This window comes from Podarcis muralis, chromosome 14, assembly GCF_964188315.1.
Source record: "Podarcis muralis chromosome 14, rPodMur119.hap1.1, whole genome shotgun sequence".
NCBI classification, from domain to species: Eukaryota; Metazoa; Chordata; class Lepidosauria; order Squamata; family Lacertidae; genus Podarcis; species Podarcis muralis.
In genome coordinates this window covers 33,403,282-33,427,921 of record NC_135668.1, presented here as the reverse complement: position 1 = coordinate 33,427,921, position 24,640 = coordinate 33,403,282, and the positions used below count along the sequence as shown (strand labels likewise).

General features: G+C 46.3%; 1 protein-coding gene across 4 annotated transcripts in view; it reads left to right on the top strand.

The window, feature by feature from the left end:
* LMF1 (lipase maturation factor 1) overlaps positions 1-24,640 on the top strand; it is a 158,809-nt gene that overhangs the window by 86,140 nt on the left and 48,029 nt on the right. For all 4 annotated transcript variants that reach the window (XR_013390725.1, XM_028706095.2, XM_077919200.1 and 1 more), the window contains one exon: positions 20,553-20,720. Coding sequence is in view for 3 of the 4 variants with exons in the window: in XM_028706095.2 (XP_028561928.2) it covers positions 20,553-20,720 (168 nt within the window). In the remaining variant the exon portion in view is untranslated. The remainder of the gene's footprint in view (positions 1-20,552; positions 20,721-24,640) is intronic.

The window sequence follows — 24,640 nt, the reverse complement described above, 5'->3', positions numbered from 1 at the left end:
TTCCATTTTGTGGACGTGACCATGACAGCGTAGATGTCGCTGAGACAGAAGTACGAGCGTGCTGGGAATGTGGGCTTGGGGAGAACACATCTTTGTTTGAAACTCTGTCCTGCCGTGTGAAGCCCAAAATCCTCCTGACGGAGCGCATGTGGAAGGCGTTGAGGCATCGCTCCTGGCAGTTGTGAGTTGCCCATGACTCATTTTCACAATGCAGCTTTCTCAACACACTGGTAGACCTTCATCTTGGTATTTGATATTTTGTCAGTAGTTAACACATATTGCTCAGGGAAAAAGAAGAAACACAGCAAATGCTTTACAAACATGATGCTCTCTGCGCCGCCGCCCCTCCACCTTTCTACCATGCAGTCAAAAGTATATCCAAGTGTAGACTTGGCAATACCCCCCCCCATTTGAAATGTGCAGGCCCTCTGTTGTGGAAGGAGGGCTTTGTCTGTACTCTAGCATAGGCCCAAGTGGCGCTGCTTGCTTTTGACTGGATTTGAGGCCCTCTTCTCCCGAATACTGGCCACCCTCTTCACTGTGTCTTTAGGGCTTCATTTCACAGAATGAGGACAGTCATATCATTCAGCCTTCTCTGTCTTGTTTAGCATCATTACAATACTCTCCTCGATTTTCTGCTACTGTTGTCAGCTGAGTGCCTGAAATGATTTGGATGTAGATTGTAAAAACAGCAACACCTTTTCATTGACTCTCTGTAAATAGATTCAGATAATCAAAGGCTAATAGCCATGTGTTGAGTTATTATAAGTGGGGGGAAGTGTGCGTAATATGACAGTCACTTTTGACCGCTGGCTTCCTTAGACCTCCTGCTTAGCCATTGTCTGTCTCTGGGGTAAACCATCACTCAGTTTATAAATTAGGTGTTACTACTGCTAGCCTGTAACAGATCCCAGATTATATCCAGTCCTCCATCTTGGAGTGGGAAAGGAGCACAGGGCCCCGGAAGCACTGCATTTATTTTAAGGATATATTCAGGACCGCCCAATCCCTTATATCCCTGCCCGATCACTGAGATCTCTGTTGGTGGTCCCGCATGGCTCACATGCACAGTTTGTAACTGCAAGAAGCCATGCATTCAGTGCAGTGAAAATGTCTATACCTTATAGTGGTCAATTAACAGTCATTTATATCTAACACTTGAAATTTGCAAAGTGTTTGGTTACAGCAGTTTGGTTTGTGATGGGCAAAACCCCTGGAGGTAGGTTGCTAATATACGCATTTGACAGACAGGTCAGTCAAGGCTGAGGGGAGCCCAGACACCAAGGCTGCAGATGTTATTTCAACTGTTGCTCAATTTAAAAAATTACAGCGGTGAGGCTGATTCTCTCTCTTTCAAAGTGCAAGTATCTCTTGGTATTCATTTATTTAAATTGCAGCGACTGGAAGTTTCCCACCTAGAAAAGAAAACCCCGGCTTTGCTTTCTTGACTGAAGCACATTTTAAAAGTGATTCAGTTGAGGGATTGCAAGGAAATGGGAGGCCAGAACTTTGCCCTCCTGAGAAGCCTTGGACCGACTGAATTAAAAGAGTGTTTACGCCTGGTCATTTTAGGGTTGAAGAGCACAAACCCAATTTCAGATGAAAATTTCTGCAGAGGAAGGTGGCTGATTTGATGGGGGCAATGCTGCCCTCTGTAGGAACTTCTGTTTATGGTATCGGTGGTGTATGTATGTGTGTGTATGAATGGCATAGAGATCCTTGTCTACCCCAGACCATATTTTAGATCAATCCATTTGTATCCCTTTCACATTCCAAATCACTTTCTAGAACATGCTAGCAGGGAAACTTTCCTCTGTTCTTGTCAGATGTCACAAAGAAGAAAAAACATATAGGACCTCAGGTGTAGGACACAAGAGACCAAACCAGAATCCATCCCCTGAGTGGATATTCTCCAGCCTTGAGTGGATGAGGTCAATTTCTGGAGCAGGACAGTGAGCAAGATGTTTACATGGAGGTCCTGTTCTGATGACTAGAGAAGCTAGCCTGGAACTCACTCCTGCCCACCCAGAAGCTCCATCTTGCCTTCCAATCATGGAAGGACCATAGCTTAGGGATCAAGCATCTGCTTTGCATGCAGAAGGTCCACAGTTCAGTCCCCAGCATCTTCAGGTAAGGCTGCAAGAGATGCTGAATGCTGGGGAGTTGCTGCCAGTCAGTGTGGACAGTACGAAGCCAGATGGGCCATGTGTCTGACTCGGTGTGAGGCAGTATCCTGTGTTCCACAAAAGCTGATGTTACGGACCCTTGTTCACTTCTGTGCTTAAAGAACGCTCCGGGGATCTGAGTGTTCAGCTTTCAGGGTGTTTCGTGGGTCCCGTCCCGTCCTCTGGCCTCCACAAAGTTCCAGGTTCGAAGCTGGCTCCAGGATTGTGGGACCTCTTGAGAAAGGCGCCTCTCAATGGGAACAAGGCAGCGGGCTCTTTTCTAGAGCTCCGGGCTGTGGCAAAGACCCAGCTCATCTCCAGCTAAACTTGGGAGCCTAGGAATCCTTGGCAAAATGGTGCCCTGGAAAACCTTATTCATACATAGGTCAAGCAAGAAGTGGGGAAAAAATGATAAGTTGATTGGACTGCCAAAAGTACCCCAGATAAAGCAGAATAAAGATGAGTATTTTGCCTTGCTTTGGTGGGAATTTCCTGCTGCTGCTGCCAATCCAACTCAAGCCATCATTTAGAAGTGTTGCCATTATGAACTTTTCCTCCAGCTTCTTTGCTTTTGGTGTTGGGTGGAAGGGCAGGAGAGGGCTAGAGCAGTGTTTCCCAACCTTTTTTGGGCAAAGGCACACTTGTTTCATGAAAAAAATCTCGAGGCACACCACCATGCCAGATGGGGAAAGGTCACTTTTTACTTATGTAAAAAAAAATAAAAAAATAGTAACAGCATAGAAGGTAATGGTTAGGCTAGCATCCCTCTTCCAAATATGCTAGGTTTTTATTTGCAGGGACTGTTCTACATGGGAAAGCATTCAGCACTGTCATTCTCCCATCTGCCATCTGAATTGGTACTATTCTGGGTCAACTTACTCTGCTGCATGTGTAGATGAAAATGGCACCAAGTGTGGGGGAGGGGGCAGAACAGGTTTCAGATACAGGATATTAAGCATACACGTACTTCAGATTGAACTGGTTGCTTGCTTTGCAAGTTTTCATTTCCCAAATGACTGCCTTGGCAAGCGCAATACCTACCAGGCTCAACGCCGGTCTCGCGCTGCCACTTCCCGCGCTCTCAAGGACCCGGGAGGAGGAAGGCGTGAAGGGAATCCCGAAGGTGCGAAAACCTCGCGCATGCGCAGGCCTTCCGCCTGCGACAGCCCAGTAGGCCGGCCGAAGCGAGCGGCGATGGGATGTGGGAGGGAGCTCGCTCGCCGCCCCGCGTGTGCCTATGTGGGGCACGTTACAGCCCCGTGACGTCAGCGCCACGCAGGCAGCCAGGCAGGCAGACGGCGAGAGCCCCGCGCTGGGCGGCCTCTCCTCGCCGCTGCCGCCCCGCCTCTCGCCGCCCGACTCGCTCGCCTCCCTCCAGGCAACATCTCGCGGCACACCAGGCAACGTCTCACGGCACACTAGTGTGCCGCGGAACACCGGTTGGGAAACACTGGGCTAGAGATCCTGTGCAAACGATGTCCTCCAAGCTCTTACCTTGTTTTAGTTTCTCTTCTTCTCAAATTTCCATCCAGCTGGAGAGAAAAGGCCAACTTTGTTGGTCTTCCACTTCCTTTCTGGGACGGGCCTTTGCTTCCCTTCCAGGACTTGCACCACACAGGTGGGATTAGAACTTCCTTTGATGCTCAGTGGCTACCTGGTCCCACTCCAGCAAACTTCCTTTAATCGACCTGGCTTCATGAGCCGCCCCCCCACTGTGTGGCCAGTGTACTTAGGCCAGGGGCCTTTCTTGTTTTATATTACCTCAGTCAACCATGAAGACAGTCTGGGCTGCCTCAAAGAGGTGCCCACCTCTCTGGAAGGCTCTCACCATCCATTCTTCAAATCTTTGCCTCCCGCAGGACCGCCTCATTTGCCTAGCGCACCTTGGGGGCCAACTATATTTTTAGTAGATCTCCGCCTTCAGGGGTTGTAATCCTGGAAACTACCGTTCCACGTTTCCCCCCAGCTTTCTTGCAGTAGCCTGTATTGCCTCATTCCATGTTCTCCTTAAGCTTGTTCACACATTACACAGAGCACAGATTCAAGCCGTTCCCTACACATATACAAGTGTTTATGAGAGAGCGTGTACACTTGTGAATGGTTTGTGGTATTCTGTGTTCCCTTTTGGGAAAAATTCTGGTTATTATTATCATTATTATATTATATTATGTTGTTGTTTGTTTGTTTGTTTGTTTGCCATCCATCTGACTGGATTACCCCAGCCACTCTGGGCAGCTTCTAAAAAATTAAAACACAAAAACACAAGTGGTGATGGTGATATTTTTATTTGCTGACCTTAACCGGGGGTGGGCGAGTTATGATATACCCTCCAACTGCTCAAGAGGTGTTTCTTGCTCTCACCAAATGCTGGTATCTCCCCCCACCAGGGCCCCCATGGCTTTGCAGAAATGGTTTTCATACAACCCCCTCCTTGTCGGTGCACACAAATTTACCCAGCCCGTTTTAAAATGTCCTGAGCCCCTGGTGTGTGTTCAGTGCAAACATTTTCTGTTTGCAGTGTTGTGTTCTTTTTAACCGTATATTTTGTCCCTGGGTGGGCAAAGTAATGGGCCTCTCAGAACCTCAGGAAGGGAACAAGGTCTCCTAGTGGGTGCAATCTGGCAGCCCTGCGTTAAGCATAAAGAAACAGCAGCAGTTTTATTATAGTTCATAACGCCACACAACCTGTCATTAACATATGGTATTCACCACCGCAAGATGTGGGGATGGCCTCTAGCTTAGAGCAGAACTAGGTATTATGGCGAACATAAGGCTCCTACCCAAAGTGGCAGGGTTGTGTTGAACCCACCTTCTCCCCTTCTGTAGCCTGCTGTAAAAATATACCTGTTTTAGCATCCCTGTGTTTATCATAATGTCTAGGGCACCCTTCCCCAACCTGCTACCCTCCAGAGGTTTTGGGCCACAGTTTCCATCGGCAAAGCCTTCACAGCCATGTTTCGGACCATGGCTCCCATCATTGGCTGTGCTAGCTGGGGCTGCTGGGAATTGTAGTCCTAAACATCTGGAGGGCACCTGGTGGGTGAAGGTTGCTCCAATCCATGATGTTGAAGGATGCATTATGCCTCTGAATACCAATTGTTGGTAATTGCAGGTGGGCTGTGGCCCTCATACCTTGCTTGCAGGCTTCTTACAGGCATCTCATGGGCCACTGTGAGAACAGGATGCTGCAATAGATGGGCCACTGGCCTGATCCAGCAGAATCAGCTGATCGTCTTACCTTTCTATTAAATTTTTGTTCTGAACAGTAAAAATTGGGAAGATCTGTCCAGCTGGACAGGAGGGGAGAGAATGTAAACAACAGCCAATTGTATATTTCCCTTACAAATTAAAGATCAAAGCAAGCAAGTGGATTCTGAAACAGGGTTGGGACCACAGCACTGGGGGTGGGTGGGTGCCCCTTTCCTGATTGAAGGCAAACACACACACATGTGTAAATGAGAAAAATAGCTTTTCAATCTGGGAAAAGGTGTTGGGGGGAGAGGTTTTTAAAAACACGGCTGTCTTGAAGTAACATCTCACCCCCGGAAAAACAACAACACAGTTTGCAGGTGATCCTCTTCACCAGTTTTTGCATCACACCTAGCCTGTCCTGGAGACAAGATTTGAATTGGGGGCTGTTTCGTTTGCTTGGCTACACTGTTTTGAAAAACCGAAGCCTCTCCTGGAGCCTGCGGAACAAGGTGGCTCCGTATTCCTTTTAATTGCTTACTCAACTCCGCGCCCCCTGCCCCCCCCTCCGGCCAAAAAGAAAAAAGTTCATCCCCAGAGGACACATTTGCCGGCTCTATTTTTTGCCCTTGGTTTAACTACAAGTGGGACGGTAGCGGAGGCAATATTTTAATAAGGAGCCCTTCAGCGCGAGGAGGTGCGGAAAGTAATTTGTTCTCCTGCCAGACTCCAGAAAGAATGGCCATTTTGTTCTTGGCTTTACCTGTGAACATTAAGGGAAGGGGAGTTGTGCTCCCATTCCCCAGAGCGGCGTGCTGATTTATTGAAATTGGAGCCCGAAAATGTAACTCTGCTGGTGCAGCATGACATGAAATTTCTAAGGGAAATATACAATTGGCTGTTGGCTACGTTCTCTCCCCTCCTGTCCAGCTGGACAGATCTTCCCAATTTTTACTGTTCAGAACAAAAATTTAAATAAGTCCCAGATTAGTACATCTCAGTCTTCCTGTCCTTGGGCTCTTGGAAGAATACTTGCATCTTCCTTTAAATTTTTGTTGTATTTCCCTGATCCCAAACCTTCTCCTTACTCTTTCTCCTACCTATGCCCATGATTCTTACAGTGTAAGACTGCAGGCACGGCTTACTCTTTGCAACTTAAGTAATATATCTGAGCTGATTTGCAAAGATGAAATAAGCAATGGTGATAAATGCAGAACCCCCCCCCCCCCAACCCCAACCCCCTGAGAACTGCAACAAAATGTTCAGTGTTCCTGTTCAGAGTTACAGACAGGCAGACAAGCATTTCCCCACGATTCTCCATTCAGCCTCTTGATCCAGGCCTGGCACCAGCAGTTGACCACATTGAGCACTGGTTGAGGACTCAGGGATTCAGAAGGGCCCCATACCAGATTGAGCAACTGCCCGCTCACTCACCTGCCATCAGGTGCAGGTGCTGGTGTGCACATCCACCCACCCACGTCCCTGGGATCACCTGGGATCTGAGAAAAGGCCAGGGGCCTCTGCCTCCTCAGAGCCAGAATTCTGTTAATAAAAAACTTGCAAAGTTCAAAAAGTCTTTTTAGCTACTGTGGGCATTCTTCGAAACACCTCGTCCAGAATACCCCTTTGGCCCTGTCTCAGAGCCTGGGTGAAAGACAAGCTGCCACCAGCACTGCCACAGCTGTAGCAGCATTGTGGAAGGGGGTTCTTTGAAAAGTAAGAGTCAGTTGTAGGGAGAAGGTTAACAGGGGTAGCGGGGGGAAGAGAAGAGTGGCAATGCTGCCGCAGCAGCAAAGAGGAAGGTGGGGGAGGGCATCGGAGGCCAGGATCTGGTTTTCAGTATGGTGATACATCACCAGCTAAACATTGCAATATACTGATACAGTGGACGGGATCTGTTCCGGAGGCCCGTTCGCAACATGAAAAGAGTGCAACCCACAGTGGCGCGTCTGTGCACGCATGGGTTGCAATTCGCCACTTCTGTGCATGCACGTGATGCCATTTTGCGCTTCTGCGCATGCGCAAGCGGCAAAACCCGGAAGTAACCCTTTCCAGTACTTCCAGGCTGCCGCGGGACGTAACCTATAAGAACGTAACCTGAAGCAGACGTAACATGAGGTATGACTGTATATCACAATGTCTGAAATAAGGATGGAGGCATTGGATGGCTTCACCGGTTTTCCTACATTATGATTTTTGCAAAGCATGTGTGCGTGCACACACACACAATATATTGCCTGGTCAAAAATTATGAAACCGATAGCATGATACGGACTCCAAACTGGTTTTGGACAATATATCGCCCAGCTCTAATGCACATCATGATTCGTGATATATTGCCAGGTCAAAAATTATGAAACCGTTATCACAATATGGACTTCAAACTAGTTTGGGACAATATATTGATATATTGCCCAGCCCTAGACCTCAGTAGGCAGACTGTGCCCCTGCCTTGATCTGCAAGAAAACTAAACCAAACCAAAACAAAAACCAGCAGCTTAAACTGTTTTGGTTGGAGTAGGGAGATTTTGTTACCCTCCTTTTCCTGACATGGACGTAATCTGTGATTTCTGCCTCTGTACAAAGCATAGGAGCAAGGGAAGGCAAAGAAGTTGGCAGCCCCATGCACCGTGGAAATGGAGTGGCTAGATGTCCCTTGAAAGAGTTAAGCATCATTGACGGCTGCCTCCCCTCCCCTTCCAGATTTAGGATGGGGTGTCCCTGACTGCCTTCTCTGCGCTTGAGGCTTGTGGGCGAAGCATCTCTCCTCCCTGCCCTTCTCTCCCCCCCACAAAAAAATGTTGTGTTAAATCTGTGTAGCTCGTGCCGCACAACTGGCACCAGGCTCAACCACAAGTGGCCATTAAAATAAACATCCCAGGCCTTAACTGACAGGCAGAGACGCAAAGCGAGAGAAGGCAGCGTGCTGGGGAATATTAAATGCGCTGCGAGAAGCAGCCTTCTCAAGACAAACAAGCCTGTTCCCTTCTTTTATGGGGTTGCCCCAGCCTGCTAGCCTCAATGAGCCCACTGTTTGGGACAGGCTGGCTCCTGCCTCGTGGGGCTGGCCTGTGGGGAGAGGAGGGGGGGAAGGTCTGGTGCCAGCGGTGGCGGAGACTATGTCAGAAATTCAGCCCCCACAACCCACCCTGTGCAAACATGGAGCAAGGGCTGGGCGGCCCAGGAGCAGCTGGGCAGTTTGGCTACCGTCTCCTGCAGCCCAAGCAAGGAGGGAGCTGCTGTTGCTGTCTTGCCTGGGCTCGTGGGCTTTCCAGGACATCTTCTGCAGGGAATGGGGCACAGGGCTAGGTGGGCATTGGCGTTTGATCAGGTGGTGAATGTGCACAGGGACTGTCAGTGCCAGATTTACGTATAAGCTAAACAAGCTATAGCTTAGGGCCCCACTCTCTTGGGGGGCCCCCAAAAAATTAAAGGAAAAAGAAACTGGATGTACATTTCCAAAATAAAAGATAAAAAACAAATAAAATAAAACCTACATATAGCAACAGCCTTTTGTGTTGTGTAGGCTCCTATGATGTAAGTAATGGGCCCCGTCTGCTAGCCTTCTCCCTAAAATATCACTGGTTTGTTCATTTGTATATCAATTACTTTGATAAAATACCTACACTTTATCTTAGTCAAAAGGCCTAGAATTGCACCCCATCAAGAAAATCCCCATACTCGGATCCACGGGTGACTCTGGGCCAATTTTCTATGGTAGTTTTTCCCAGATTTTATGTGTTTACGCGTTCAGCACATTTTTTAAACATGTAAGCCATTGCTGTATATTGTTTTAAATGTCTGCTTTGCTTTTGGGAGTGCAGTCCCATTATGTGTTTTACAAGCTGGTGTCCAAGCGTAATAATAAGTTGTTATTATTATTATAAAATACCTATTTTGTTATGTGCAAGTGGCTTTAGATGCCTATTAGGTCCATAAATTACCATATAGCATATATTCAACACAAAAAACAGTGATAATTTGTTGTTGACAAGGGAGAGCTGGACATATAAAGGGCCCCAAAAACTTCAGTAGCTTAGGGCCTCATCAAACCTAAATCCGGCCCTAGGGACTGTGCCACTTCATTGTGCAAGGGAAGGTTTGCATGAGTAAATGTCTCTCTTGTCCCCTGGAATAAATAAAATCCTCTCACACAGAAAAATGGTGTATTGTGGTTTTAAGCTAGCCTCTTCTTTGACATGCTCGTTTTCTGTGTGCCAGATTTCGTTTCATTTTTAACAAAATGGAGGAGCATTCAGCTCCCACCAGGAGCCTGGAGCCAGACATGGGTTGAGGAACTGAGTGAGGACTTAAGATGGTAAACAGGGCCTCTGTCCAGGAAGTGAAACTCTTCTGATTGGGATGTTGTGGCTTCAAATCCTATACACACTTACCTGGGAATTAGTCTTGGTGAAATCAGTCCTCACAACTGTGCCTAAGAACATAAAGTAAGATTGATGGCCAGTCTAGTCCAGCATCCTGTTCTCACAGTGGCCAGTCAGATGCCCCAATGGGAAGCCCATGAGCATGAACTGAGTACAGCTGCACACTACACACTGTTGATACCCAGCAACTGGTATTTGGAGAGCTACCTGCCTCTCAACAGCAGAGATGTAACGTAGCCATTATGGCTAGTAGCCATCGACATAGCCTTTTTCTCCATGAATTTGCCTAATCCTTTTTTAAAGCCATCCAAGTTGGCGGCTGTCTCTGCCTCCTGTGGGGGCGAGTTCCATAGTTAAACTACTGTGTGTGCTGCAGAAAGAAGGACTTCCTTTTGTCTGTCCTGAACCTTCCAGCATTGAGATTCATTGAATGTCCCTGAGTTCTAGCACTATGAGAAACGGTGAAGGAATTTTCTATGTATATCTCTGTGTTGGTGTGTATATGATATGATATGTATACAGTGGTACCTCAGGTTACATATGCTTCAGGTTACAGACTCCGCTAACCCAGAAATAGTACTTCAGGTTAAGAACTTTGCTTCAGGATGAGAACAGAAATCGTGCTCCGGCGGCGCGGCGGCAGCAGGAGGCCCCATTAGCTAAAGTGGTGCTTCAGGTTAAGAACAGTTTTAGGTTAAGAACGGACCTCCGGAACAAATTAAGTACTTAACCTGAGGTACCACTGTATATGTCTGTATTTATAATTTTAGGGGGGAAATGCATGTACACGGTAGCAAGATGGTGATGCTTAAGGCAGATGTGAAGGTCTACAAGTTACAAAAAAGGTCTAACATAGCAACCTAGATTTTGGGAAGAAGAGTGGGGGCATGTGTAGTGTGGGGGGTGGCATCAGTGTGTATTTGTGTGCTGTGTGCATGTCTTGTGCCCACACACCATCTTCCCTGGTGGCTAGGTGTCCGCAGAAACATTTGAATCGTTTCTGTACAAGACCCTTTCACAAAATTCACATTTGTATATGCTTTTTTTAAAAAAATCCCAGAACACACATTTTTTGTATGGTACAACATTTTTCTGAGCTGTGTTGCAAAAGTTCAGAGAAGCACAAAATCAGAATCGAAGGATAGCTGCATTGTATCACTGTACTGGTAGTCCAGGAAGTTTGCATGAGGTTGCATCACTTAAAAATGGCAGACCACATGAAATCATTGAGCACCATAATGTGAGATTAGTGAGGTGGGAGGTTTTTCTGGAAACTCCCCCCCCCCCGCCACCATGAGGTGTGCCCCCAAAGTCCATGGAACCCTTGTTGGAAAAGCAAACGTGCTAAAACTCTTCTCAAACTGTCCATGATTAATTTTTATGAAACATTGATAATGGATGGCCTCTGTTTAGCTCAGTTGGTAGGGCAGGAGAGTCATAGAATCATAGAGTTGGAATAGACCACAAGGGCCATCGAGTCCAACCCCCTGCGAAGCAGTCTTAATCTCCGGGTCATGGGTTTGAGCCCCACGATGAATGGAAGAGTCCTATGTTGCAGGGAGGTTGGATTAGAATTATTCTTGTGGTCTCTTCCAACTCAGTGATTCTATGGCCAGGTTCATTTGAGATAAGTGCCATGTTAGTGTGCTGGTGCTTGATTTTGTAGTGGATTTCCCCCCCTTCTGTTTTACAGCTGAATAGCATTCTTGCCCCTCGCCCTATCGGCTGCGGCTTGCTTTTGTAGTGACGAATCCCTTGCTATTTAGGCATGGTGGTATATGCAGAAGTGTCGTGGTCTGTGTTTGCAGGGTCTTGAAGACCCGTTAACTTTCTGCAGCACGGTCCCTATCTTCAGAGTCCTTCAGCCACCCAGTTCAGCGTGAAAGGGGAGTGGCTTGGCCCCTGAGGAAAAGACTTCTCATCCTTTGTACTGAAGGAAGTGAGTCAGTCACTGAGGATTGGCTCCTAGGGTCACTCTGGAGAAGACAAACAGGAAGAACACCAAAGAGTTGTTCTGTGTGCTCCAAAGCTGAACATTCAGGAACACTGACAACACAAGGGGCTCCAGTTTCAAGAGAATGATGTTCAAATTCTGCTGCGCACAATGGATCTACAAGGAAGACACAACCCAAGTAATTCCAAAAGATGATATTGGAGCACTCCAAATCATTTGCCCATGTCAGTGCATAGAAAACACAATACAGGGATTCTGCACTTCTGAATTTGCCACTACGCTATTGGGCATTATGTCACATCAAGTTGCTACTCTATGTTTCTTTGGTTTTTCATCTCTGCATTTTCCAAAGTAACTGCATGAGTTTCATATGCACCTAGCCCCAATAAAAACGATTTTTTTAAAAAAAAAAAGGAAAGGGAGAAGGACATTCCTCCTGCCCTCAAAAATGATGCTTCAATACAAAGTAGCATTTCTTCTGTTGGGCTATCTTGAGAAAGGCAGAACCTTTCAGACAGGGGAGAGAACTTTATTGGCAAGGAAGTGGGGAACCCCCAGCCTCCCCTCCCCCACCGCCCAATTTGAAAGCATTCATTGATGAAAGCAAGGAGGAGAACTGAAGTGGCAAAAGTCGAGAGAATATATATGTTTAAAGGGGGGAAACAGATGAAGTCATTTCTTTATTCAGTATCTCCTTACATGAGCCTTAGGAAGGCTGGATACAATCTGGACCTTAATTTATATGGGCTTTATCTTTAAGGAAAGGTCCATCGTTTATGTCTCTGTGTTGTATCAAAGAGATCCATTGAAATGAATGGACATGAGTAACTTAGGCTCAGTCATTTCAGTGGGTCTATTCTTAGTGTAATATATTTGCAGACACTCAACAAACTAATTGCATGCTTAACTATCTTAATTTATATTGAATCCTTTTCTCATTGTAATGCAGATGTCTGTCATTAATTGTGTATTGGTCATTCCCCCCCATACCTTTCCCCTTTGAAATTGCATTTGCATTCACCCTTATTATTTATGAAATTACTTGTCCACCTCATCAACAATCAAGATGAACACTGTCTATAATAAGTGTTCTGACTTCTTTACGGCTGAGACTCCTAAAATAAGAACAGCCTTTAAAACTGCAAACAGGTAGCAACGCTCTTTTTTAAAAAAGGAAAAAAAGAATATGTGACTTATATAATATGCCAGTTGCAACAGACTTATTTGAGAGAGATGATCTTAGATTTTAACGTGTGCCTCTTAAAATTAGACAGCCCTTCAGTGTTTGCCTTAGATCCACTCCCTCCAGCCCTCGAGCCAGCGTCTTTCATTCGAAAGTTGGCTTTAAAACGAAGCCGCGTCCCAGTTGAGGGAATTCACCGTTGAGCAAGGTAGAGAGCTCCTAGTGGCACAATTCGCTCTTTGTGGAACAGGCTTTATGAAAGATCTCACTGTTCCCTCCCCACAACATCACTTTATTACACTCTTGGGTGAAAATTATCCAGACCCCAAAACGCCCTAATCTAAACACAGGCACGAGCCGTTAGCTTCCCTAAAGTAAACTCCCTCTGTCGACTCACTCCCACCACACCACCCCGTGCCCGGTTTTTCTTTGGCCTGGTTCAACGTGCGTCATATTTATGACGGTACGAAAATAATCCTGACAGAATATAATTCTGGCTGCAGAGATGGCTTAGAGACGGACAAGAGGAGACCCTGGAAAGGAAAGTGGACCTGGGTGTTTTCTGCAGGTTGGAATCAAGTTAATATAGAAAGCGGGGGGTGGGATTTAAACCTCATTATTTCCTCATTCTTGCTTAGATGGAAGCAGTGAAAGTATGGCTGAATGAAATAAATCTCCCAATTGCTTATTGTTTTGGGGGCAAGGAAGGAGAGCATTTTCTCCCCCCCCCCCCATGCCGTCCACTTGGCCAGGTCCAGGGAGAAAAGTCCATGAGGCTCTTAGCTGGGTTATATCTCAAAGCCTTACCAAGTGTCAGGGCAGGACCCAAGGCCATGGCAGGGCCTTAGCTCAGTGGGAGAGCACATGCTTTGTATGCAGAAGGTGCCAGGTTCGATCCCTGTCATCTCCAGCTAGGGCTGGGAAAGACTCCCATATAAAAATCTAGAGAGCCTCTGCAATTCAGGGCAGACAGTGCTGACCTGGATGGACCAAAGGTCTGACTCAGTATAAAGCATCTTCTTCTGTTTCTAAGGCCAGTTTCACACTGTCGGCTAATTGCACATCCCCTGCTCCTGTTCTCTTCTGTGCCTGGAAAGGTATCGGAGATGTGAACTGTGCCATCGTCCAAAGCGACTCATTCAGATTATTTATTTATTTCATCAAAGCAATATCCTGTTTGATTGTTAAAAACATGAGCAACTTCAATGCAGTTTTCAAAAAGAATAAAACTATGAAATTATTAGTTTAAAACAACCATTTAAAACCTTCAACAAGCAGTATTGCATGTGACAAATACAGGATGTAAGGAGCCTGAGGTTGTTGTTGTTTAGTCGTTTAGTCGTGTCCGACTCTTCGTGACCTCATGGACCAGAGCACGCCAGGACCTCCTGGCTTTCACTGCCTCCCGCAGTTTGGTCAAACTCATGCTGGTAGCTTCGAGAACACTGTCCAACCATCTCGTCCTCTGTCGTCCCCTTCTCCTTGTGCCCTCCATCTTTCCCAACATCAGGGTCTTTTCCAGGGAGTTTTCTCTTCTCATGAGGTGGCCAAAGTACTGGAGCCTCAGCTTCTGGATCTGTGCTTCCAGTGAGCACTCAGGGCTGATTTCCTTAAGAATGGAGAGGTTTGATCTTCTTGCAGTCCATGGGACTCTCAAGAGTCTCCTCCAGCACCATAATTCAAAAGCATCAATTCTTCGGCCTGAGGTATATCTGGTTAAATTCTGCTCCGAGTAGACTGGATGGTCCAGGTCCTGATTGTGGGCTTCCCAGAAGACAACAAGATGCTGAACTTGATGAGCCACCATGGCTCCAAGCCAGCAGGTTCTTCTGCTGTTCTTATGTCACTGGCCAGAGGATGCTGGATTTGAATGGTCTAATGAGGTTCTTGTCTTTTTATCACTGGAGAATACAAGGGGTAAGGTAACTGTGCCCAGCGTCCCTTCCATTGCTACCCCTCGGTCTGCTTCCTCCCTTCTGCAAGGACTTCAGCATGGTTCAAACATGTGACCTGGGCTGTGTTAGCTAACACGGGGTCGAATGGGTGGGTGAAGGACCTGGAATGCAGAGCTATAATGTCCCTTCTCCCACCCACGGCTGCTGCTGCCAACTCTTAAATATTTTGCAGGGATTCTGAACAAATAAATATCCTGAATGGAGTCATGGTTTTCTAATGTAATTTTAGCTCTGCGTTTCCCCAGGAATGCTCAGAATAAATAGGTAATATTTGCAAAGCAGCCTCCTCTGTTTCTGTTCAGAGTGGGGGCCACTGAGGCTCTTTTATGGTGCTGTAGCCATGTCACTAACTTGGGGTTTGGGGACGGTGTGGAGCACATTGGGACAGGGGAAGCAGCCTTATACTGAGCCAGATCATTGGTCCACCTAGCTCAGTATTGTCTGCCCTGGCTGGCAGTCGCTCTCCAGGGTTCCAGACAGGGAGTCTCTCCCAGCCCCACCTGGAGATGCCATCAAGCATTGAACCTGGAACCTTCTGCATGCTAGGCAGAGATGCTCTGCTGCAGAGCTCTGGCCCTTCCCAAGGAAATCGCTGTTGGCCGAGCAATCCAGAGATGGGGCGGAAATTCAGTTTGCATTTTCAGGCAAACCTGCCTAATTCACACATCCCAAAAACAAACTGCCAACTAAGACACAGCTATCTTTTGTAATTTGCACGCATGCAAATGTTGCAATGCAATTCTGTAGCCCCAAATATGCCTGGAAAAATGTGTTATTTTGTAAGGGTGCATGTATCAGTGATGGAAGCATTCCATCAGGCAAGGCTAGATACAAAACTCTCCATATAAATGAGAAACAGAAACAGTGGTACCTCGGATTACAGGTGCTTCAGGTTATAGACGCTTCAGGTTACAGACGCTTCAGGTTTCAGATGCTTCAGGTTACAGACTCTGCTAACCCAGAAATAGTACCTTAGGTTAACAACTTTGCTTCAGGATGAGAACAGAAATCGTGCGGCGGCAGCGGGAGGCCCCATTAGCTAAAGTGATGCTTCAGGTTAAGAACAGTTTCAGGTTAAGAACGGACCTCCGGAACAAATTAAGTTCTTAACCACTGTACTACAATGCTCACATTTTTTTTATAAGAACTTTTTTTAAAAAGGGAAAAAAGACAGATGTGCTTAAATGAGAGATTGGCCTCTTCCACACACCCACTTGTCCCATGCTTGGAAAACACAGGTTTGAGGGGTTTTCTGATTACCCCACTTCTTTCTCTGGGAAAACCCACTCTTTGCCACTGAAAACCTGGTTGACGTTTGCCTCGAGTGGGTTTTCCTGGACAGAGAGCAGCAGGGAAAGCAGAAGTGTGGACAAGCCCAAAGAGGGAGAGAAACAGAAGCTGCGACAGATTCAGCCATTCCTGGTGGACACTAGTCAGCTCCCATTAAGCGCTTCCAAATCTCATTAAGAGTTTGGCACAGGAGGTACACCTTCCACTGAAATCAGCAGGCCACTCGATCACGATCAAATGGTCGCCCTTCAAATGGATCAAATGGAGAGCCAGTGTGGTGTAGTGGTTAAGAGCGGTAGTCTCGTTATCTGGGGAACCGGGTTCGCGTCTCTGCTCCTCCACCTGCAGCTGCTGGGTGACCTTGGGCCAGTTACACTTCTCTGAAGTCTCTCAGCCCCACTCATCTCACAGAGTGTTTGTTGTGGGGGAGGAAGGGAAAGGAGAATGTTAGCCGCTTTGAGACTCCTTAAAAAAGGAAGTGAAAGGCGGGATATCAAATCCAAACTCTTTTTCTTCTTCTGTTCCCCAATCACATTTGCCGCTCAATATAAAATGCATCATAGCACAGAAAAGGGGATCTGTCCCTCGTTTTAAAATGAAGAGCTTTGTAGAAACAAGGCCAAGGGAACGGGTTAAAAATGAACCAGCAAAATCCACTCCTCTCCTCACACTGCTTCCCAAGCCTTGCTTTCTATACTGGGGAAATATATATATATATATCTGCTGTACATCTGAAGTTTATTTCAGTCCTTGGGGAAAGTGGCGCGGCGCTACGTCTCTAGTAAATTGCCGGCGTTTTACGGTCGCGCAGGCACCCGAGCCACACAGACATCGCCTTGGCTCGTTCGCCCGTCTCAGGGTGGGCAGAGTCTGGCATGTTTTCCTCCGAATTGAAGAGTGTCATTGATGGGGTTGGGGGGGGGGAGTTTCAGTGCAGCCAAAGCTTGTAAGGTAACTTTTAAAAATTACAAATTAAAGCTCTCTAGGGATGTAATTATTTTGATGTTTCGTAACGGAAGAACCGCCCCCACCCCTCCTCCTTGCAACCTAAAATTTAGGTCCTTGTGTGCTTTCATCCAGGCAGTGGAGTTTCACATTTTTAAACTTTTATGGGACATACTTATTTATTGCTGGGGGGAGTTCGGAAAAAAAAGTGGGTTGAAAGGGAGATATATTTAGCCTTTGCTACTGTATGTACTTGGGACGCGGGTGGCGCTGTGGGTAAAACGACAGTGCCTAGGACTTGCCGATCGTATGGTTGGCGGTTCGAATCCCCGCGGCGGAGTGAGCTCCCGTCTTTCGGTCCCAGCTCCTGCCCACCTAGCAGTTCGAAAGCACCCTTAAAAAAGTGCAAGTAGATAAATAGGTACCGCTTTATAGCGGGAAGGTAAACGGCATTCCGTGTGCTGCGCTGGTGCAGGCTCTCCAGAGCAGCGATGTCACACTGGCCATGTGACCCGGAAGTGTCTGCGGACGGCGCCGGCTCCCGGCCTCTAGAGTGAGATGAGCGCACAACCCTAGAGTCTGTCAAGACTGGCCCGTACGGGCAGGGGTGCCTTTACCTTTACTGTATGTACTTGCCGCCCATAAGAAGCTTGCACCTAGGTGTGTGCACTGCAAATCAGGCTAGAGTGTGTGCACTCTTGTATCTACACATACCTGGGCATGAGGACATATTAATTCACGGCAAATGAACGTGCAGGGGTGCTGCGTGAATCTGTTAACATGTCAGAAGCTGCACAGGTAGCTTGGTAAAACCTAGGCACTCTCCTAAGAAGTTAAGGGCAGTATTGCCCTAAGCTTGGCCAACCAAATGTGGACGAGGCCTTGCTCTGTGGTGTTCTTTTCTTGCAGAACTGAGGCACGCACACCAGCCTTGAAAATCAACCCACAACACTTGCTAGTCTAGCAAAACGCTCCCTTCGCCTGTGTGTCCACCCATATACCTGCATCCTATGCTTTGAATCACATCCATGGCTAACGGGAGCCCAGCTGCCTTTGGTCATCAAGAGCCGCCCTGCCTGATCAGCCGAAGAACCATAGAATTTGTAGAGCTGGAAGGGATTCCAAGAGTCTAGTCCAATCCCCTGCAACAGAACGTGCATTTCAAGTGCCTTAATACTTTGTCCTGCATGGACAAGAGAAGGTGCTCCACCCCTGCCCCCCCCCCCTGGTTTGGAAGGAAAATATATTTCCTCCCATCTTGGAATCGCGGCATAGAGCTTCTGCCCAGTCTCGCTAACTCAGACTAACTCAAACCAGCTCCCGTCCGAGGGAGGGCCTCTGGAAACCTATAGGTTCTCTGACCCCGGATGCAGGAATCCCCTGACCTCCTGCCCCCTTGGTGTAGGGGTTTGGCAAAGCACCGTGACCCCGTGGCTTGCTCCATCCTGCCCCAGTGTCAGCGGAAGGAAGGATGCGGTATTCTGTCCCGAGGGAATTCCAGCCGGCTCGAAAGCGTATAAAGCAACAGTATGATTAATTCCAGCTTTGCTAATAAGGACTTGCATTAGTTACAGTGTTTGGCAGCCGGGACGATCCTTCGTAATCATATTCCCCCTCGTGGTGTTTGTAATTTTTGTGTGTGTCTGTGTGTGTGTATTTTTGACTATTGTTGTTATTGATGTTTTAGCTGCAAACAATTTAAAGATGTGTTGCGTCTCCTTCAATTACCGTCGGCTTTCCAGGCCATCTCTGCGCGGCTGTCAGGGATTCTTTAAAAAACAAAAACACTGGGGATGAATAGTGCCTGTGTTAGATACGCTAAGATGAATTCCTCTCGACTTCTTGTTGTTGTTGTTTGTTTGCTTTTAATTGCTCCACTCTTTTTTCCAGCGCTGCGTGATTCATGTTTGAGTTCTTGGTTTGAGGCCAGATTACATATCTTGTCATGTTTACTTCCAGTATCTGAGAGCAAACATCCCCTGCAAACCCCTGAACTCACTCGCTCACGGAGAGCCGGAGTATTGGATGCCGTCATGGGGTTGTATCTTGTATTAATCCTTCTCAGAGTAGACCCACTGGAATTAATGGGCATGCCTAAATTAGAGTTATTAATTTTAATAGGCGGTCCCTGCTCCTGTCCACCTAGCAGTTCGAAAGCACGTCAAAGTGCAAGTAGATAAGTAGGTACCACTCTGGCAGGAAGGTAAACGGCGTTTGCGTGCGCTGCTCTGGTTCTCCAGAAGTGGCTTAGTCATGCTGGCCACATGACCCGGAAGCTGTACGCCGGCTCCCTCAGCCAATAAAGCGAGATGAGCGCCGCAACCCCAGTCGGTCACGACTGGACCTAATGGTCAGGGATCCCTTTACCCTGAGTAAAGCTTAGTCAGAGACAGACCTTTATTTGTTGTTTAGAATCATAGGATTGTAAAGTTGGAAGGCGCTCTAAGGATCATCTAGTTCAACCCCTACTGCAGTGCAAAAATATGCAGCTGTCACATCTGGGGATTGAATCTGCAACCTTGGTGTTTAGCCTGGCTGGCATCCCTTTCGTTCACTCAGCAGCCTCAAAAGTCTCCCCAGAAATGGTGGCAGACCTACAGGATCCTATTTTGACTTCTGGCTGATTCTGACCTCCTGAAGTGGCAGCATGTGGGCTCCCCTTCATATCACTGGGTGGCTTTATTGTATATTTTAGCAATGGGTGTCCTTAACGTGTTGCTGGAATTGTTTTATTGCATATTTTCATTGCACATGGATATTTTATAACAAATTTTATTCTTACAAACTGCTTAGAAGCAGCATGTTACTGGTAGGCAAATTTTATAATTGTTGCACTAAGTAGAATTATATTGCTGCTGCTGTTGTTAAACTTATTACCAATCCTTCGCCAGCAAGTCCCAAGGGAGGTTATGGCAATTTATTTATTTTTAAAAAAATTGAACTAAAAACAGCTACAACAGATCAATTAAGAAATATATGAATGAATAAATAAATTAATTAATAATAGCAATTAGTAGTAATTAAATAGTAATTTAAATTGTGTACAGTGGTACCTCGGGTTAAGAACTTAATTCATTCTGGAGGTCCGTTCTTAACCTGAAACTGTTCTTAACCTGAGGCACCACTTTAGCTAATGGGGCCTCCCGCTACCGCTGTGCAATTTCTGTTCTCATCCTGAAACAAAGTTCTTAACCCGAGGTACTATTTCTGGGTTAGCGGAGTCTGTAACCTGAAGCGTCTGTAACCTGAAGAGTCTGTAACCCGAGGTACCACTGTACTAATGGATATAAATTAGTAACTAATAATGATGTGGCTCTCTCCCTCATTTCTGGTACACTTCTCTGAGGAAAAGGGGTCTAGGTGCGTCGCAGCAAGAGAGATGTGCTAACTGACTAATCAGGAGAGAAGTGGTGCGAATGTCCGGTTCTGGGGGGCGATCCTCTCCCCGACTGACGTCTGCCTGTGTTCCTTTTCTGCCCCTTTCAGACCCAGCCTGTGCCCAACCCCATCTCCTACTATATGCATCGTTCGCCATGGTGGTTCCACCAGTTCGAAACGCTCTTCAACCACTTCATTGAGCTGGCTGTGCCGTTCCTCATCTTCCTCGGGCGACGCCTGTGCCTTGTTCATGGGATCCTGCAGATCCTCTTCCAGGTGAGACTGGATTTTCGGCCTGAAAGCCAATCCTTATTCGGGGGGGGGGGGGGAGCATTGCCCTTGTTGCTACCAGACCCTTCCTTTTAAAACAAAAACAACAGCAACACCCCAAATGTCTAGTATTGGGGTGAGGAACCACAGTAATAAAATTCTGCCTTCTGCGACTCTTTTACCAGGCTCTCAGAATATTTATTTTTTTCCATTCTGCATTATACAACCTATACTGATATTATACAAAAGTAACAATAGCAGTATGGGACGCGGGTGGCGCTGTGGGTAAAAGCCTCAGCGCCTAGGACTTGCCGATCAAAAGGTCGGCGGTTCGAATCCCCGCGGCGGGGTGCGCTCCCGTTGTTCGGTCCCAGCGCCTGCCAACCTAGCATTTCGAAAGCACCCCCGGGTGCAAGTAGATAAATAGGGAGTGCTTTCTAGCGGGAAGGTAAACGGCGTTTCCGTGTGCGGCTCTGGCTCACCAGATGCAGCTTTGTCACGCTGGCCACGTGACCCGGAAGTGTCTCCGGACAGCGCTGGCCCCCGGCCTCTTGAGTGAGATGGGTGCACAACCCCAGAGTCTGGCAAGACTGGCCTGTACGGGCAGGGGTACCTTTACCTTTTACTTAACAATAGCAGTAATAAAGAACAACAGACTAAAATCATCAAATTTAATTGAATCCAATTGTATCGGATAACGTTCAGTCCCTAGGCTTGCTCCCTTCCAAGAAGCAGCTTACAAGACCCGAAAAGGGATAGATGTAGAATCATAGAATTGTAGAGTTGGGGGGGGGACCCAAAGGGTCATTTGTTCCAACCCCCTGCAATGCAGACGGACCAGTATGAGCCTGTTCTGTGCCAGCTTCACCAGTGCTTACCTTTTTTCAAAAAAATAATAATCAGTTTCTATTAGTTTTCATACATATATCATACATTATTCAACATAATCAAACAATTGTTTTGTAAATTCCTCTCTCCCCCTTGGCTTCCCTCCATTTCCGTTTCAGGTTTGTTAAACCACTTGTTGCATTCTGCTGCTTATATATAGTAGTATATTATCACATTGTTACCTTTCTTGTTCTCTCTAATTACATTGTATATGTTTATTTAAACCCTGCCAAAGAATCCATACTTTTACATTGTATCTGCAAATATGTTACAAAAGGTTCCCATTCTTTTCCAAAGTCTCTATTATCTTTTTCACGCAGTTTTTCTGCGTGATTCTTCATATTCCACCAACTTTTCATGCCATTGTTCTTTGGATGGTATTTTTTTTTTGTGCTATTAAAATTATTGCTGCTGTTGTTGCATACTTAAAGTGTCCTCAATTCTTTCTTCACATCTTGTCCTAAAATATCCAACAGAAAAGCTTCTGTTTTCTTTCCAAATGTTATTTTAAACATTTCTTTCAATTCTTTGTAAATCATTTCCCAATATTTTTTTACAATCTTACATTCCCACCACATATGGTAAAATGTCATTTCCTTTTCTTTACATCTCCAGCAAATCTTTTGTTCTGTTTTATACATCTTTGCTAAATTAACTGGTGTGGTATACCACCTATACATCATTTTCATGTAATTCTCTTTTATTAAGGTGCTTACTTGTAGGCCTGTTCTGTTTAGTTTGGATTTTCCACAAGAGAGCATGAAAAATCTTGTGTAAATTGTATGCCTTTTGTGTATGTTTTTAATGCATCAGAATAACAACACTGCTTTGCAAGATCTGGAAAAGTGCATAAAGACTGCTGATAGTTGTATTTTGATGGATGAGCAATTTTGGGGACATTGAAAGTGAACCAGTTAGATTACTCCTCCGTCCCTAGATCTGAGCTGTGTAGACTTGAGCTGCCATTTCCTGAATTCTCATAACTTAAATCCTTATTTTTTAAAGTGTATTTAAAGCTACCTCCTTAATGAAATGTTAGCTTTCTGCTTCCGTTTATGACTCACACGACTTCTGTGTCGCCTCTGAGCCGTGCAGTAGCAGCGGAGGCTTTTATGGTAGTACACATGCTGTATAAATGGGAGAGCAGCTTGCTATAAACTCTGTGGGCAAACCGTAAAAATGCTGGTTGAGGTTTTTTTAAAGGCTGACATGTGAGCAAGGGAGAAACATATCACCCAGGCTGGGTAGAGTGCCATATCTGGCCAGTTTGCCCCTCTTTTGGGGAAAAGCCACGGCTCAATTGACAGAGCATCTGCTTTGCATGCAAAAGGTCCCAGGTTCAATTCCCCAGCATCACCAGGTAGGGATGGGAGAAGACTCTGGTCCAAACCTCAGGAAGGCCTCTGCCAGTCAGGGTACACAAAATGGAGCTAGACGAACCAATGGTCTAACTTAAGTATATGGAAACTTCCCATGTTGCTATTTAAACTACGCCTTTGTTCAAAACCATGAGGACCAGAATCTTAGCTCAGTGGTGAAACATCTGCTTTGCATGCAGAAGGTCCCAGGTTCAATCCTCAGCATCTCCAGGTAGGGCTGCCAAAAGAGACTCCCTGTCCAAGAGCGCCACTGCCCAACGGTATAGACAGCGCTGAGAAAGATCAAGCAATGATCTGACTAGGCAGAAGGCAGCTTCCTGTGTTGAACTGCGGGTTGCAATTTTCCAAGCCGCAATGTGTTCTGCTGTGTTAGGTGTCAGGATTCTCCCTCAGCTCCCTACCTGAGAGTGACGTTGGTGATGGTGTGTAGCATCGTCAGCGGGGATGTCACTTTGCAGAATAACGAACTCTCATCTGTCGTGCTTAGATGGTATCAGTTACAAGGAAGTAACAGCAACGTTGATATTCAAAACAGATGGGAGGGAGACCTGGAAACACATCAACCATTCATAATTTAGCTGTTATTGTCAGTGTTCTTCTAGGAGAATCAGTTACCCTAAACGACCTTGGTTCATTTGGTCCAGTACTATTTACTGCAGCCTCCCCTGACCTGGATCTTTGGACTTCAGTTCCCACCAGCCCTAGCCAGCATCACCATTTCGGACTACAACTCCCATCAGCCCCAGCCACAGGAGGAGGAGGAGGCTGGTGGAAGTTGTAGTCCAAAACACCCAGAGGACATCAGCTTGGGGAAAGCTGGCCTATTGTAACTGGCAAAGACTTTTCAGGATGCCAGAGAGAGGACTTGGATAGCTCTGTTGCCTTCTGATCCCTTGAAACAAAGGTTTCAGGACTGGAGCTAGAGCCTTTCTACTTCTTTGTGTGCATGCATGGGCAGTTGAAGCTAAAATATCCCACAAGCCTGCATGCAGTCCAAAGATGTCCTCTATATATTCCATCAACAAAATAAGTGCAACAAAACACTTAAGCTGTGGCGCAACAATTTCTTTGCTGCGTCAGGGAGGAGGGAATTTCACAAGTGCTAACCAAGTAGCCAGTGCGTCCCAGAAAAGGAAATTATGTACAATAACCGACTCATAATGACCTATTGTTAAATACATTCCTCTTATTGCCCTTTAATTGACATTTTATGGATAGTTTGCAATTACTGACTGACTTTCTTTCCCAAAGGAGTCTAAGCAAGGAGAACAAATCCCAGCATAATAGGCCACTCTTTCGCCGTTAAAGGATTTTGAAACACACACACACACACACACACACACACACACACACGCCCCTGTTTATTTAATATTTAGTGTTCATTCCTTCATTCAAAATGACTTTTATTGACAATACTCCTGCTCTGCAAAGGAAGCAATAAAGTTTAATGTCGATATCCCACTTAAATGTGCTTTTCAAGATTTTAATTGACATTACATGCAAGGTTTTATTAGACATTTTTATAATTGTTATTGGAGTCATGGTGGCTAGGCCCTGTTAACTACGTTTCTCTAGATTAACCACCAGGCCCAGAGAAAATTAGCTGCGTCCGAGCTCCTGTTCTCCCCTCTCCAAAATTAAAGGAGGGGAAGGTTGGGG